Source organism: Mesoplodon bidens, assembly GCF_964165515.1.
Source record: "Mesoplodon bidens genome assembly, chromosome: 1".
Classification (NCBI taxonomy): Eukaryota; Metazoa; Chordata; class Mammalia; order Artiodactyla; family Ziphiidae; genus Mesoplodon; species Mesoplodon bidens.
The window spans coordinates 54,315,371-54,332,510 of record NC_138176.1 but is presented as its reverse complement, the minus strand read 5'-3'; the positions used below and the strand labels follow the sequence as shown (position 1 = coordinate 54,332,510).

Here is a 17,140-nt window from a genome sequence, read left to right as displayed (position 1 = left end):
ATCAACAAACAGTCACCGCGAGCCTGCTGTGTGCAGGGCGTCGCACTGGGCACTGGAACCAGACAAAGCGGGACTTATGGAGCCTGTGTTCTAGTATGGAGACACTCAACAGGCAAATAAGCCATTACATATATTTAATTACAAGGTCCAGCGGTGCCAAGGCTGTGAAGGAAATAAAAGGTGGATATCGATGGGACGGGAGTAGCAGGGGTGGGGCTGCCGCCTTAGATAAGGTGGTCAAGGAAGCTGTCCCGGATGAGATGACATTTGTGCAGAGGTAGGAATGAGATAAGAGAGCAAGCCATGTAGTGATCCGGGGAAGCAGCATCTTAGGCGGAGGGGACAGTAATGCAGATGTCCGAAAATGGGAGCGAACTTGGTACATCAAGGGAGAAGCAAGCAGGTCTGCGTGGCTGGGACGGGTGGGCAAGGGTGAGCGTGGCAGGAGATGAGGCCAGCAAGGGGACAGGGACAGATCCCACAGGCCAGGCTAAGGGACATGGCTGACCCTTCCTGATGTGATGGGAGGAGCCGCCTGCAGGGGGTGCGGTGAGCTGCTTTTGCACCGGCTGCCCTGTGAGGAACGAGCGCAAGTGGGGAGGCCATTTGCAGCTTCTGGACGGAGTTCAGACAGGGACAGTGGTGGCTTAGACTAGGATGACAGCAAACACTGGTGAGAAGCTACTGAATCTGCAGTGACGGGCCGAAGATAAAGGCAGCAGGGCTAGCTGACCTGTCAAACTAGGACGTCAAGTGCAGGTGCGCCCCTAGAGCTACCGGCCTGTGTGGCTGATTTCTTTCTCTGCGTGAGTCAGGCACACGTGTGGCTGGTGAGGGGCAGCAGCTAATGGCCGGTGCCCTCCCCCAAGGGAATGGACAATAAGTGGCCTCAGGCAGGGTGGACCTCGCCGCCAATGGCCCACACGCCCAGGATGCAGCAGGAACAGGTGCGTCAGAAGGGCACGTGGCCGAGCCTTGGCACGCACGTGTCCTGAAAGGCTGCCGGCTTCTGATCTGGGGTAGGCTTACTCAGCGGGGCGGGACAGAAGCCACTGCACCTCCACCGACAATCAGCCCACCGGCCCGGCCTGGCACAGTCCCAGCCCAGGAGGTAAGCGGCACAGTGTCTGGGCACACACAGCTCAGGCCCTGGGAGCCGAAGCTAAGGCTTTGATGGAGGGGCACTGCAACCACACTCACAGAACATCGGTGCGTGGGGACTGGGCTCTCTCTTTATAAAGAAAAAAAGAAAAGGCCAGCGAGTCAGGGGGTACTTAGTTCAGACGCAGACCTCTTGTATGACATCAGGCACTTGACACAGAAAATGTCTCCCTCCACCCCACACCAGGGCTGGCTGCAGACTGTGACAAGGCCAGGCCTGAAAGCTCCCCCGTGGCGCCCTGATGCCACCTTGTTGTTCCCACTAGACTCTTGTTCTTCAAGAGCCGAATAAAGAAGCCCCTGCTGGGAACAAGCCAGAGGCCTGGCCCCCTTCCATCGTGCAGACAATATCAAGAGCAAAGGTCGTGGACACTTTGACAGGGCTGCTGCAGACACTCTTTGATTTGTCTTTTTAAGAGAGGGAGGGGAAGTGCTCCCCTTCTCTTAGCCATACAAACAGTTGGTTTTGAGGGTGGATGAAGCTCCCCACGCCTATTTCCAGTGACTTTGACTCTTATAAAAGGTTTTCCTCTGCATTATTAGACTGGTTCTCACCCCAAAAGTAATGGTCTGAAGGAGGCTGGGAGAAAAAAGTCCCTCTGTGCTGTTCCTGAGCCCTGTGAATAGGGGAAGGAACAACAAAAGAAAAGAAAAGACGTTTCACAGTTTAAGGGTATATTCAGGAGCCCTAAGTACTCAACCGGTTCATAAATGACTTCATTTGAAAACTTCCAGTTTATAATTCAGTCATTCTTCAATGAGAAATATGTGATTTGCCAAACATGAAATGGAATCATTAAGCCCTGACAAAATCAATCGGAGGCAAAGCAAAACTGTGGCTGCGTGTGCCCCATGCTTCCTTCTCCTTAACAAATTAGATACCCCTGCGGAAGGCATTCCAGATGGATACTAGCATGGGGTTCTGCCTGGAAGAGGGATGCACACTGATCTTCAAAACGCATGCAGCTCGACGATTTCAGAGGCTTAACTGCCCACCCCACCCTACCCGCAATGTGCAGACACACTCACAGAAAGGGAATTTGTCTTCTTCTTCTAGATATTTCTGTATTTAAAGCACTGCACAAACATAAGCCAGACACAGAAGAGAGCTATTAAAATAAAATGTAGGATGAAATTGTCTAGAACTACGCACACACAAAAATGCACGTAAAAACCAGTGTAAGCTGAATAAGGTCTGCAGTCTAGTTAAGAGTATTAGATCAACGTCAGTTTCCTGGTTTTGACATTGTACTATAGTTATGGAAGATGTCACAATTAGGGGAAGCTGGCGGAAGGATACAGGAGACTCTCTCCCATTTTTACAACTTCTTACAAATCTCTAATTATTTCAAAATAAAGAGGTTATTTTGTTGTTGTTGTTGTGTTGTTTTGTTTTGTTGTTTTTAATGCCAAATGTGTTGGTTCTACAGCAAGTGGGCTCTGGCCCTTTCAGTTTTCATTAGATGCAGGGGTGTTTGGGGGTAGCCCCAGGAAATACTCACTGCCAGTGTTCTGTGTCCTTAAGTCGCCTTGCTCCAAACCATTCCTCTTGGAGACTAAGAGGTGTCAGGCACGTCCCTGGGTCTGCTGTCACAGGCCTGTGTATTTCCTCCACCCACCAAGCCTGCCTGGGGGTCCAGCCACTGCAACTCAAAGTCCCACCAGCTCTATCCCTGCTCTAGAGGTTCTCAAGCTTTAAGGTGCATCAGTCATGGGAATGTATTTAAAATGTGGATTCTAGGGCCCTGTGCCCCACAGATCCTGGCTGAGCAGGAAATAGATGAGGACTGGAAATCTGCATTTGCAACAAGAGCCCTGGTGATTCTGTTGCAGGTGGTCTTAGGTTCCCACTTTAGGAAACACTGCCCGACTCCAGGCGGGTGCCTGGGAGCATGCCGGGATAGGCTTTCCGTTGCAGGATATGGAGAGGAGCTGGCAGGCGCTCAGCATCCATACAGCAAGGTGCCTGTGCAACAATGGAGAGAACTTCAGCCCCCTTCTTCTAAATGCACGCAGCCAGAGAGCTCCAACCCCAGTGCTTAAAAGAGGCTGAGAAAGGGCACAGGAGCCTCTTCTATTGATCCTTCAGTGGCTGTGACCCTGTGACGTTTAGGATAAAATACAGAGTTTGCATTCTATCATCACTATGGCTACTATTTTTTACTGAGTGCTGATTATTGTGCTGAGCACATTTCATTTAATTCTCACAATACTGCCCTGAGGGAATTGTTATTTATTACCCCCATTTTACAGATGAGAAAACTGAGATTCTGTAAGTTACACTGGCAGAAAGTGGCAAAGCCAGGAGTTGAACCCAGGTAGGCTTGGCTGAAAAGCCAATGCTGCACAAAAACTGACACATGTGGGATTTTTGAGGGAGATGGGGAGGAAGATTCTCCTGATCCTCATTTCAGTGGCACTAAAGCTCCTTTCCAATGTAAAGCAGATCCAAGCCTCTCCAGGTTCCCCTTTCCATGGTTCTTTGTCCCTCTCTCAACTGCCTGTTCAATCCTATTCTCTGCTACTCTGTCTCAACACCTTTTCACTTTTCCTCTTTTGTCCCCAAAGTCCAAAATTATAGATTCCATTTGCTTTGTCCCCCACCACTAATACAAGAATTTTCCCCTGCCCTCCTCTTATGATCCAAGCCGTCTGAAAAAAAATGAGAATTAGGTTCCTAGCAAGGCAAACGACCTACCATTCTCGAGAGGACACTGGGGAATCTTGTTTGCTCGAAGGTTCCAAATATAACCCATGTTCCACTCAAGGCACACCTGATGATCTTTGAAAGGGCGTTCAAAAGGTGGGATGGTCTTCAGCAGGGTATAATTCTTTGCTACAGCATGTAGCAAGTTTTCCTCCCATTTAACATTCAGGTCTCCACCGCTATATCGGTGAGTAATCCAGGCGCGTAGTATCACCACAGATACCGAAATGGAGTGTCTGATGAAATAATCATCTCTATAAACCATGATGCTTGGAAATTTCACATGTACTATTTGTGTCCTGCTGGTGTGAAGATGTTTCTCATTCTTCCACCTTTTTTTGTACACGGGAATGCTACTTCTGAACTCAGATGAAACCACTGCTTCCAAATTGACAACACAAGGCTGAGAGCATAAATACTCCACCGAGACTTCAGAAACGTTGCGAACATTTCCTTCAAAGACAGTGAAATAAATAAAGTCTTTGTAAGCCACGCTCTGCTCAGCTCTGGGTATCACTGACGTCGTCAGGGAAGTCTGCCTACCCAAAGATGGTACAAAATTCTGAAAAGAAAAAAAAAATAGAGAAAGCTTAAAAATGATCATATTAACAGATAGGTGAATCATTATTTTCCTGGAAGAAAAAAATATCCATTTACATAATGCAATGAAAGTGGAAGATAAAGGATGTCGAAAGCACTACCGAATAATTGGAGAAAAACCAACATACACACAAATGAAGATTAGGCCACATTAAACTCTCTCTCCAGACTCAGTAGCATCTGCTCATCAAGATGGGACTTTCAAATCTACGTGGCAAACATTCCAGAGTTGGTTTCCAAATGATGGAGCTAGTTCACAACAAATCCAGGAGCAGTGAACGTGCCTTAAAGTGAAAAAGAGGCAATCCAGCTCCAGACGTTTCCAAACTATTGTCCTGACTTCAAATGGTGGTCAAATGCACCCAAATCAAAGGATGGGAGAAGAGTTCAAAGTGCACCGGAGAGAACACATATCAGGGATGCCAGCTGGGGCGCTTTTTCTCCATAAGTTCTGAGCTAGGACAAGCATGCATGATGAATGGGCCAGCAAGAGGTTTCTATTGCTCCAAATCACACACAGGCAGGCTTGGACCACAAACTGTGCTGTCTGATTCTTTCACCATGGATGCCGCCACAAGTGCCAAGAGAGATTTTAGCTGCAGGTTTATTTATCTAGTTCTTCACTTTTTAATTTTTATTTTATATTGAAGTATAGTTGATTTACAATGTTGTGTTAGTTATCTAGTTCTTTAGATGATGAAGCGCTCTCAAGTGTGGACTTTCCTTCCAGAAGAAATCTGGAAAGTTTGGTCCTGAAATTAAGGCAATGTTTTGATCATGAGGCATGGATGGATGGATGCTAAGAGCTGTTCTAAATGTGACTTTGAGATTTAGACATCCATAACACAATAGCAAAAATGTTACTTTGGACCAATTTACACCCATTAGAATGGCTACTATTTTTTTAAAAAAAGAAAACCACAAGTGTTCGAGAGGATGCAGAGAAATTTGGAACCCTTGTGTATCGCTGGTGGGAATGTAAAATGGTGCAGCCACTGTGGAAGGCAGTACTGCAGTTCCTAAAAAATTAAGCACAAAATTGTCATATGACCCAGCAATTCCACTTCTGGGTCTATATCTAAGTTGAAAGCAGGGCTTGGAAGAGATATGTTCATAGACATACACCAGGTTCACAGCAGCATTATTCATAATAGTTAAAAGGTGGAAACAACACAACTGTTCACTGATGGATGAATAGATAAACAAAATGTGGTATATACACACAATGGAGTATTATTCAGCCTTAAAAAGGAAGGAAATTCTGACACATGCTATAATATGAATGAACTTTGAGGACATTATGCTAAGTGAAATGAAAGTCACAAAAGAAAGAATACTGTCTGATTCCACATATATGAGGTTCCAAGAGTAGTCAGATTCATAGACAGAAAGTAGAATGGTGGTTACCAGGGCTTGGGGGGGAGGGGAAATGGGGAGCTGTGGTTTAATGAGAACAGTTTCAGTTCCACAAGGTGAAAAGAGTTCTGGTGATGGAGGCACAACCCTGTGAAAGTACTTACCTGCACCGAACTATAAATTTAAAAATAGCTAAAGTGGTAAATGTTATGCTATGAATATTTTAACCACAAGTTTAAAGAAAAAGGTCACTGTGGTCTTCTCCAAAGAAGGAAGAAACAGGGACCTCTTTCTTCAATTCTGGCTTAGGGCTGTAGGAGGGGCAAAGGTGAGTAACATGCGAAGTCTGGAATCAGAGAATCATGTTTACAGAGAGCAGACACATGGCAGAACATGGCCTGAACTCCAGTCAAACTAAATGCAAACCCTAAGGGAACACAGCACCAAATGACAGTAATTCTGACTGGGGGCTCTGGGAGAGGCTTTATGGAGGAAATGGCATTTCAGTTGGGCTTCGATGGATGAAGAGAAGCTCTTTAGGTAGAGAGGCAAAGGGAGGACACTGCAAGTGGTGTGAACAGCTTAAGTAGAGACATGAAAGGAGGGACAGGTGGCTGTCCTGGGGGTCTAGCAAGCAGCCGGGTTTGGCCAGAGGGCAGAAGGGGGGTAAATAAAGACACAAAAGGACATGGGAATATGAGGGTCACAAGCCCTTGGTGATAAGCCAGCCCACCCCGGTTTTCAGATGAGGACATGGCAACCCCGAGGGTGTGTTCTCCGACATCCCGCAGCTGCAGGTTTAGCAGAGGCCGGCCCGGAAGCCTGGCTCCTTTTCCTCATGCCCACTCCGACATTCTCCACCCCACAGCACACACCATGAAACCAAAGATTTGCCGTTCCATGGCTGCCTGGGAACTCCAGGCTGATTCTGCTTTCATATGAAGAGAGATACAGCCAGCATTTGTCCACAAGCAATGGTTTATTCATTTGGCCAGATGTGCCGAGACGTGGCCGCCTCCTCAAGATTCAAATCGAGCTATTAAGCCCATAGCAGCGTTTAGCCGAAGCCAGAGACTGCTGGTGCTGATGGGAGCTGGACCAGAGTGGTGCCCATGGGTGACCTGCTCTCCTCAGTCCAAAAGCCCCCAAGGCTTCCCTTTCTCAGCTCCCCGGAAGGAGACATTTGCTTATTTAGTGAGACAATAGGGAACAGAGTCCAGGATATGCTGTGGTATATTAAATATCACATTGTGTCCCTTCTCAAAGAATGACTTAAAACCTCTTCCTCGTTCTTTTCATGTATACCTTAATACCTCACCCAGGCCCTGTTCTCCTACTTCAATTTTTTTAAATCACGTTTTTTTTGCTGATGCTAGGAACTCCAGTGAAAACCTCTCTTAAACAGAGCTGTTTGATTTCCTTAAATTTCATTGGAAAGTGCAGTTAATTCATTTACATCTTATTGCTAAAAATGGCCCAGCCCACTTTCCCACGTTAATAAGCACAGCATCATGCTAAATATAGTTTCACTTTTGCTTGGTGACCCACAGATTTCCAGACTCCAGGCTCATCATTGTGGAGATGGGTGGTGACAGATGAGAATGAAGAAGGTATGGGACACCTGACAGTGTATTCTCTCCAGGACCTTCTCTTGAAATTCTGTTTTTAAGGAAATCTCCATATACTCATATGAAGATCATTTTGTTTTCACTGGCTTCAGAGTCTCAAGTGAAGTAAAAGTAAATTCCAGGTTGACAGGTCCTAGATGTATGCTATCTGATATGGTGGCCACAAGTCATACTAAGCACTTGAACCGAGATGTGCTGTGAGTGTAAAAGATACAATGGATTTCAAAGACTGAACACAAAAAAGGATAAAAAAAATCTCATTAATAATTTTTATACTGATTACATGTTGAAATGATAAGATTAAGATACAGTGAGTTCAATAAAATGCATTACTAAAATTAATTTTACCTGTTTCTGTTTACTTGTTTAGTGTGGCTACTAGAAAATGTGAAATTACATATGTGGCTCGAATTTGTGGCTCACATATTTCTATCCAATGGTGCTATTCTAGATCTGAGGTCAGATACTTTTCCTGTAAGAAAGGGCCATATGGTAATTATTTTGGGTTTTTCAGCTGCTTGATGTCCATCTACTGTGGTATCAAGAAAGCAGACATTGACAACACACAAGCCAGTGAGCATGGCTGTGGTCCAGTGCAACCTTGTTTACAGAAAAATGTAGCTGGCTGGATTGGCCCGGGGGCCATAGTTTGCAGATCACTGTTACAGACTATCAAGCTTTTATTCTAGATAGAGTTATTGTATTATTAGATATTATTTATTTTGTCATTTTTATGAAAATGTGTTCTCGTCATTATTTTGGATTACAGCCATTTGGAAAGATGACAAGATCATACAATAATCAGCTGAATTAGAAGACCACTTAAAGTGCTATAGAGTTTTAAAGAACACAGAGTGACAAAAGATATACTTTTTAAAGGAATAATCACATAGGAGAAATAAGATGAATAACCCAATCAGGCATCATTTCCTATACATGTGGTTGATGGGGCTTGATTTTCTATTTTGCCAAGGGTCCCTCATGGGTATGTTGACACCTTGCTAATGTTTCTTTCAATAAAGATCTAAGTAGGATGAGAAGTTGGAGCTAGGCTAGGAAAAGAGGTAGAATTTCATGGTCTGACGGGTCTTCCCTGGTGGTCCAGTGGTTAAGACTCTGCGCTTCCACTGCAGGGAGCACAGATTCCATCCCTGGTGGGGGAACTAAGATCCTGCAAGCCACTTGGCGCAGACAAAAACAACAGCAACAACAACGAGAATTTCATGGACTGAAATAGATGTTTAAAGAAGTGAGAGAAACATTAGTGACAGCTGGGGAACAAGAGAAGAGCAACTTCAGGGACAGGGTGATGTTCTTATATGATGGGGGTATGCCAGCCCCAAAGAGGACCTCAGAGTTACTGTATGTGATTTGAGGATCCTGGTCTAAATCCCTCAGGAAGGTTTTGCAATCTTCCTTCTCATGGGCACCTATGTAACATAGGAAGCTGGCATCTCGTGGACTGGAACAGACCCAGCGGGCAGCTGCTACACCATGAGTCGTGGCTACCTCTGTTATGTACAGAACCAACACCGATTAGAGACACATCACATTCTAAATATTGATTAAGCTGAAGCTGATTTCCTGGCTCAAGTTATGTGTGTGTTAGGAGCTATTTCCTGCCAGGAAAATAAGGCAATTAACTTGAAGAGTTTCAGCTATGGGCATGACACGTGTCCAACCTTCATAGGCATTTTCACATGCCAGGTTGCATTAACATAAGCTAAAAATTACCCAAACGTTCCTTTGTTTAGAAATTATAAAGTCAGAGTCCATGTCTTGTTCATTGTTATGTCCCCGGCTTATAAGATAGAGCTCGGCACATTGTAGAGTTTGGCTAAGGGTTTTTTGCTGAAATAAGTACCAGGTGTGGACATTTCTACCAGGTGCCTCGGTGGTCCAACTCAGATCAACTGCCCCACAGCGCTGGGGGCACCTGCATATAAACCAAAGCCCTCGATCCAATCTTAAGTCCCCACCAAACTTTCCTGACATTCACAAGTTCTTTGGGGCGGGTGGGGGGATGGGGGTTGGCACTCCTCTGTTTTTCATCCAGCCTCATTAATCTCCTTCCAAAGAACATTTCACTGGGCCCATGGGGGTCAGAGTTGACCCGGGGGACTGTGAGGTCAGAGAAGGTGGCACTCGCACCCACCTTGTCCCTTTAGGGTGGACTTCTCCCTTTCAGACAACGGCCCTACATTCTAGAACTTTTCCATTTCCCCACACCAAAAAATATAAAATAAAAAATTTAAATTTCCTGCTCCTCCACCCCGTTGGACTCGTGCTCATCTGGCGAGTTCACCCATGTTAATGTGATAATGAAAAACACTGTGGTAATGTCACATATCTGCATTTCTAGGCCAGCCTGATGGAGATAATGCCTTTAAAAAAAAGGCCAAATGTACTGCAGCTGTAAGCAAGATAGTTGCAGTGTAAAGGGCACCTCTGTGCCCCTCAAATTATGCCATTTAGGCAACCACATAGATGTTTCACCTCGGAAGCTGCTGGTCCACTCCGCACACAATGGAGCTGGGCTCTGAAAGATGCCTGAGCCCTCAAACATCTGTTTATACCAGAATGAAGCCCTAATCAAAGTCAAATTTGACAACATCCCACACAGTCACAAAACATAGATTCCTTTGCCTTTGTGTAATTATGTATGTTTTGTCATTTTTTTAAAAAAACAAGACAGAAATGGGTCATTTCGTGTGTGTTCCTGATAAAAGACCCAAAATTGGAACTCTAAATGCATTCCGTTCAGCCTGGGAATCAAGAAACAGATGAACTTAATGTATCTTCTGGATGGAAAAAATAATCTATCAAAACCACCTGAACTTTTTTTAGGATGAGTCCATCTCATTCCTTTAAAAATCAGTAAGAGGAAACGCTATTCAAATAACCTTCCCTTGTTCCAAAGATGTGAGAAAACTTGGCTCTTTTCTCTATATGATCCACTTATTTAAGGAAACAGAGACATCAGAAAATCTTAACTCACGTCACTTGTCTATGGGAAGTCCATTTACACTTACATGTGCATGTGGGTATGTCTGATTGCAAACAATAATTGACTATTTTTCTCATCCTTGTCCATTCTGCCATGCCACAGTCACCTAAGAAAACCTTGGCTTTTGAGCACCCTCTCTCCAAACTGGCTGGATCAAACTTTCCATAGGTCAAAAGGTAATTGTATTGGCTTAAGAGGCCTACGTTTCCGATTTCTGCCAACTAGAAATAAGCAAAAATTCTGTTTATGTCAACAAAGCATGCAATTAAGCAGAATGAGTGATGACATCAATATGGACTTCGAGGTCAAGATGAGCCTTGGGAAACATTTCCCAGCCGACCCGTGTGCCTTCCCAAACCTGAGAGCTGTCTAGAGAAACACCATTGCAATAATGATCAACACTCTTTGCTGTGTTGGATCCTCTCCCCCTTTTAATACTGTTTGATATGCTATTTCTTGCTAACACAAATTATGAGAGGGTAACCAAGTTTGGTGCAGTTTAATTTCATTGAGTACCTACTATGTGCTAGGCACGGGGACAAACGCAGTAAGTCTTCTCATTCACTTCTAACCTCATCCTCTCACACTGAATTTCATAGAACTTCTCCCCTCTAAACGCACAACAGCTCTCTGAGGGACACAGCATTCCAGTTAACAGCTGAGGAAATGAAATGGATTCAGAGAGGGTGAGTAACTTGCGCAAGATCAACCAGCTACTAAAAAAGCAGAACCAAAATTCAAATCCATAGCTGCTGACTCCACAGCTGGTGATGGTGTGCCTGCTGCCTTCCAGAAACACCCAAAATGATGCCCTCAACTCATCCACTTCTACACCCGTCACTACCTTCTGGTTACAGGTGGGGAAATCTTGGGACTTTGTTCACTCCTGTCTTGAAAGTGTGGGGTGAGGGGCTAAAATCACATCAGATCACCATGCATTACGTCTCGGGAGGGTAGATGTTATCTTACAAACACACACGCTGCACTGAGCCGACTCCCCAGCTTGGTTCAGCCCTTCTTCGGGTGAGGTTGGGGGGCAAATGACAAGCCACCAAAGCAGAAGCTCCTCAGCAATTCCTCACATCCCGCACGCCCTCGTGCCCCTCCGTTCCTTTCTCCGGGGAATGGGATGAGCCAATAAACAGGGTAACTGAATTCACTTCAGGCTATTTATGGTCTACTCCAGTCTATCCAACTTCTCCGTGAATTGCCTGGCCTCTTTACGCCTTCTCTTCTACCTGCCTTCCAGCTGCCCCGTTCAGCCAATTGATGGCTCCCACACTTTTGCCAACAGGCAGCTGGAAGGAAGAGAAGGCAAGAGGCAAACACCGCCAGTTGGGAGATTTTAGGGACTCTGGTTGGAATGAATGTGGAAGCTATTGGCTGATGTGAAGTTAGAGGTTGGGTCTCTGTATTTCAAATATCCATAATCATTCTTGCACAAACTGGATAATTGAATATCTCTATACCTCGTTTTGAAGTTCCTAGGTCCTGTGTTACACAAAGCAAGGAGTTAATGAACACTTCTGGATGGATAACTGATGGTCTGTGGTCGCTTACAGAGAATTCTGTACAAGACTCTGTCACAGCCACTGTCTGCCAATGAGCCCCACACACATCTGTGCCGCTAATGCCCTCTTGTTTCTTTGTCTTCTGGTTGTCTCACAAGTGCAAATGTCCACTCGGAATATTTCAGCTCTACAGCTGACACCAATACCAGCCATTGTGAGATTTATTTTCTCATTTTAGGAAAAAATTATACTTCGAGACCAGAGTTCGGAAGAGACAGAATTGCCTTCTCCAAGTGCCATTGTCACAAATGGGGCTGGGCAGTCTCAGGCTGTTCTAGCCAAGTCTGGTGGAAGGTAAGAGTTAACGATGGACGAGAATGGCTAGGGGGTCTCTGAAGCAGAGAAAGACCAGCATGGACCCCACCACTCAGCACCCATAACTTCAGTGGAAGCGGTTTGCGTGACCTTTTGCTTTCAAGGCCCCATCCTCTCTGAGGAGGCTCTCTGCATCTTGACCTTTGGTGACTTCAGAATTTGGGGGGCAGCTGCTGGAACCAGGGATCATCTTTTCAGAAATCTGCTTGGCATCGTTCCGTGACTTATCTTTCAGGCCTCGTCACAATTATTCATGCTTTGGCAGTATCCTAGCTACAGTCACAGAGCTGTTCTTGGGCTGCTACTGAAGGTTATTCTGTCCCAGCCAATGGAGCAGGAATGTGCCATCACCTCAGGACCCTGTTCTCCATCAGGGTGGCAGGGGCTTAAAGGCATCTGTCTAGAAGGCCTCTCTCAACCTCCAGCCCTTGTGAACCAGCAAATAGGTAGGGATAACACAAAACAGGAGTCAGTCCCCAAATCACAGACAATTTGGCTTTGTAATACATTCCAAGGCACACTTGGCTATACTCTTGGACACATGCTCACACAAACTCAAGTGCTAAACTCTGCCAGCTGCCTCTGGATTATACAAGGACCCCATCCTTTACCTCTCCATTGTGATGGCAAATATCTTCTGGCTTTACTTATTTTTTTTTCCCCCTCTTTAACATCCTGCTTCTACTCTGTAGCCTGGGCTTCCTGCTTTGTATATTTTAGGCTACTTTAGACATGACCTCACATCCTGGTCAATTTCACAGAAGCTGCTAATTTTGAGAACTTTGCTAATGGCCCATACATCTATGAATAAGGGGAATGGGTTACAAGCAGCAAAATCCAGAAGGCAATGAATGGCTAGAACTGGGGCTCTGGAAGGAGACAGAATTGGGTTTCAAACCTGGACTACCTGTGTGGCCTAGTACAACTAACTTAACCTCTCTGAGCCTCAGTTAACTCATGTGAATGGGGATCATACTAGCTCCTACCTCACAAGGTTATGGTTAAGATTAATATTGGGGGCTTCCCTGGTGGCGCAGTGGTTGAGAGTCCGCCTGCCGATGCAGGGGACACGGGCTCGTGCCCCGGTCCGGGAAGATCCCACATGCCGTGGAGCGGCTGGGCCCGTGAGCCATGGTCGCTGAGCCTGCGCGTCCGGAGCCTGTGCTCCGCAGCGGGAGGAGCCGCAACAGTGAGAGGCCCGCCTACCGCAAAAAAATATATATATATATTGGATAATGCATATAAATAACCTAGCACAATGCAAACTATTATTACTACTACTACTATTATTTAGGTTTCCAAATTATGGGATAGCTTTCTTCCTCTAGTGTCTACCTGTTCCTGAGGTCCTGCTTAGCTATTCTGCTTGACTTCTACCCTCCATCTGTCCACCCCCCTGCCCTGACCAAGCACTTTCTCTAGGAAGTATTCCTTGATGTACAAGACACACACTTATGCATTTTTCTCAGTAGTTTATGTTTTTCATGTGTTCATGCAGCTGTTTTACATTTTCCCCAATTTGCAACTGAATTTCTCCAAGGTCAAGAAGGCTTACCTTTCAGCAGTACTCTGGTAGCACATACCTCTCGAGCAAAATCCCTACCAATGGCTAGACCTTTAGAACAAAAGGTGAAGCCCACCTTCCAAGTCACAGTTTTGCTTCTCTGGGTTTTGCAAAACTTTCTCATTCAGTTGAAAAATGGTTTTCTTGTTTATTCAAATTGTTGTTTTTTGTTTTTTGTTTTTTTAACAGTAACATATCCGAAGCCCATCTGAAGGAAACACACATACTCAGGAAGCACTGACATTTCCCTCTCCATGGTAGTTCCAAAATCCACCCCTTCCTTGTCTGCCAAGACATTCATCCATGCTCTAGTTATTTTCCACATTACAGTATTTTCTATAATCTCTCTTTTTGGAGCCCTACCTCACCACTAACTCACCGTAGTCTGTCCATAGCATCATTTTTCTCCTCTCTGTGATCTGTTGTCTCAAATCCCCCTTGGTCCATACAGAAACTTTATAAATTTATTTTTTTTTAATTTTATTTATTTTACTTTTGACTGTGTTGGGTCCTCATTGCTGCACGCAGGCTCTCTCCAGTTGCGGTGAGCGGGAGCTACTTTTCGCTGCGGTGCACGGGCTTCTCATTGCGGTGGCTTCTCTTGTTGCGGAGCATGGGCTCTAGGCGCGCGGGCTTCAGTAGTTGTGGCACGTGGGCTCTAGAGCGCAGGCTCAGCAGCTGTGGCTCACCGGCCCAGTTGCTCCGCGGCATGTGGGACCCTCCCAGACTAGGGCTCAAATGGCAGGCGGATTCTTAACCACTGCACCACCAGGGAAACCCCATACAGCACTTTCATACTTTCTCCATCATCTGTCTTTGCTCCTGTGGACCACTTAGGCCTTTATTGCTCTTGTTTCTCTGATTTCTTGTAACTGTCAAGAAGCAGTCTCTGCTTGCCAGGTCTTGGTATTTCCACGTGGAACTTTCCTGACCACTTGCACATTAATGTTTCACACACTGCTCTACTACATCATTTCTGCCTCTGTGGGTAACCAGTGCCTTGTGGATGGGAATCATCTGTTTAAACTGCAACCCTGTCATCTGTTATGGCAGTTTTATTTATGAGCCTGTGTGTTGTAACCCTGTGGCATAAATATTAAATAATAATATCTCCTGGGTGAAAAAAAACATTCATGTTAACTGACAACTTCTTACAAAAATATGAACTAAAGCCAACCACAAAATCTGATACTGGCTTATTTTACAATATGAGGAAAAGCATGGATTGCTCAACAGGTAGATGAAAAGGCAGAATTACAATTTGCATTTTTACATCCTCTTGCTTCAAGAAATGAAACATTCAACAAGTAAAGGGTATCAAAAGAAACTTGGGCTGAGTGGCAACTTTCTTTGGAATCAAATTCTAAATCCTGCCAGTGTCTCCTAAGCAGTTTTTTGCCTCCAAGAAGAAAGTCTCCAAATAATGGCAATGCCACATAAATGAAAAGAATTCTGGACAATGACACTACTCAATTTTTTTTCTTTTTTTTTTTTTTCAGCATTCTGTGAATTTCCTATTACATCAGTTTCATGATTCAGCATTTTCCATTTCATTTATTTACAGTAATATATGGCGAGATAACCCAAGGTTTCTGCAGGATCCTGGAACATAAGGTAGGCTGGACAGAAAGGGTGTCAACTCCTGTAAATTTACTGTTGTTTAGGAGAATTCAAAGCAGAAGAGAGCAAGCCAGCAAAGGAACTGGGGAATATTCCCCCACCTTGTTCCGAGGGTCTAAATTAGTCTGGTATTTTAAATGAGTTGGTTTTGAAAAATAGGTTACTGCCATTTAGTTGATGACTAAAACAAAAGCCAGGAAGTGTGCAAATTGTAAACGGACACGCATGAGCCAAACGCGTTCTCTGAAATGACAATGTTCAAGACGCAGCTAAAGTCCCCACTCCGGCGGTAAGCGTGTTACAAAGAACTAGATTTCTTTCTGGCAGCCGCAACTTGGCTGGAGGGACCATGGAGGAGTTGAAGAGCGCTGCAAATACGAGGTTCATCGCCGGGTGCGTCCGCACAAAACGGTCCGGGCCATAAGGACCGGGTGGAAACTAAGAGGAGGGGCGAGGCGGGTGGCATTCGCAGAGAGAAAGAGGCGAAGTTGGGCACGGGAAGGAAAGGAACCTTGAGAAGATTGTGAGGGACGCCCAGGACCGGCAGGGAGGGAGCTGGAGAGCTGTGCGCAGCGGGGAGGGAGAAAACGCGGGGTGGCGAGGCTCCCAGGTGGAGTGGGGAACAGGACTGGGTGTCGAGGGGAACCTGACCCGGGTCTGGAGCGGGTCTCGGAGGGAGAGGAAGGGACCCCGGCGAGAGCGCAGCGCCGCAACTCCGGTCCACGCACCGCTCTCCGCGCCCCGGGTACCCGTCCCAGGTGCCGGGAGCGCCCAGGGTGCGGCGGCGAGGAAGAGACAAAACTAGCCGTGCCGCACCTGCCCGCGAGGTGGAGGTCCCCGGCCGCCCCCACCCGCGTCCCCGGGGCCCCGCGCGGAGGGGAGGACCCGGGCAGGGTCCGGCGCTCACCAGGTAGCAGAGCAGGAGCAGCGCGCAGGCAGGGCGCCCGCCGAGGCCCGGGGGGACGCCGCCGCTCGGGGGGGCCATGGCTGCGGCCCGGGGGCCGGCCGCGAGCGGCAGGGGTTGTTGCTGCTGCTGCCGCCGTGGACACCCGAGCCCGGCGCCTCGCCGCTGCATGGCGAGGCCGCCCGGATCCGGGCCGGAACAGGTCACCTGGTGCAGAGACCGGCCCCCGCCCAAGGCGCCACCTTCCCGCCCGCCCCCGGCCGGGCCGGCCGCTGCGCGCGGGGCCACCTGCAGCCGCCGCCGCCGCCGCCGGACCCGCCGCCGCCTCCACTGCCGCTCCCGCCGTCGCCGCCCCCGCAGCCCCAGCCGAGCGCCAGCTCCTCCCAGCCTCCCAGTCCCCGTCCCCTCCCTCCCCTCCGCTCCCGGCCCAGCCCGCCTCCCGGCCGCTCCCTCCGGCCTCCAGGCTTCCACCCCGGCGGGCAGCAGGCGCCCACGCAGGTGGGGACTGACCCGGACCCCGCCCCCTGGCCGCCGCCCCCCCCCGCTCCCGGACAGACCCCCTTTCCCTTTCTTTCCTTTCCTCTTCCTTCCCCACCCCCCTTCCGCGCTCTTTCTCTCCGCGATCCCTCTCCCCGCCCTCCGCTTCCCTTTTTTCCTTCTCTACAATTCTCTCACTCTCACCTCTCTCTTCCTAACCCCCTTTTTCT

At 47.1% G+C, this 17,140-nt stretch overlaps 1 protein-coding gene across 1 annotated transcript in view; it reads right to left on the bottom strand.

Moving 5' to 3' along the window:
* Window positions 1–16,756, bottom strand: part of SEL1L3 (SEL1L family member 3) — a 100,474-nt gene extending 83,718 nt beyond the window's left edge. The window contains exons 1-2 of the mRNA XM_081245986.1: window positions 16,437–16,756; window positions 3,860–4,430 (exon numbers count right to left, since the gene is read on the bottom strand). Of these exons, the coding sequence (XP_081102112.1) occupies window positions 3,860–4,430; window positions 16,437–16,604 (739 nt within the window). The 5' untranslated portion in view covers window positions 16,605–16,756. The remainder of the gene's footprint in view (window positions 1–3,859; window positions 4,431–16,436) is intronic.
* Between the last annotated feature and the right edge of the window lie 384 nt (window positions 16,757–17,140).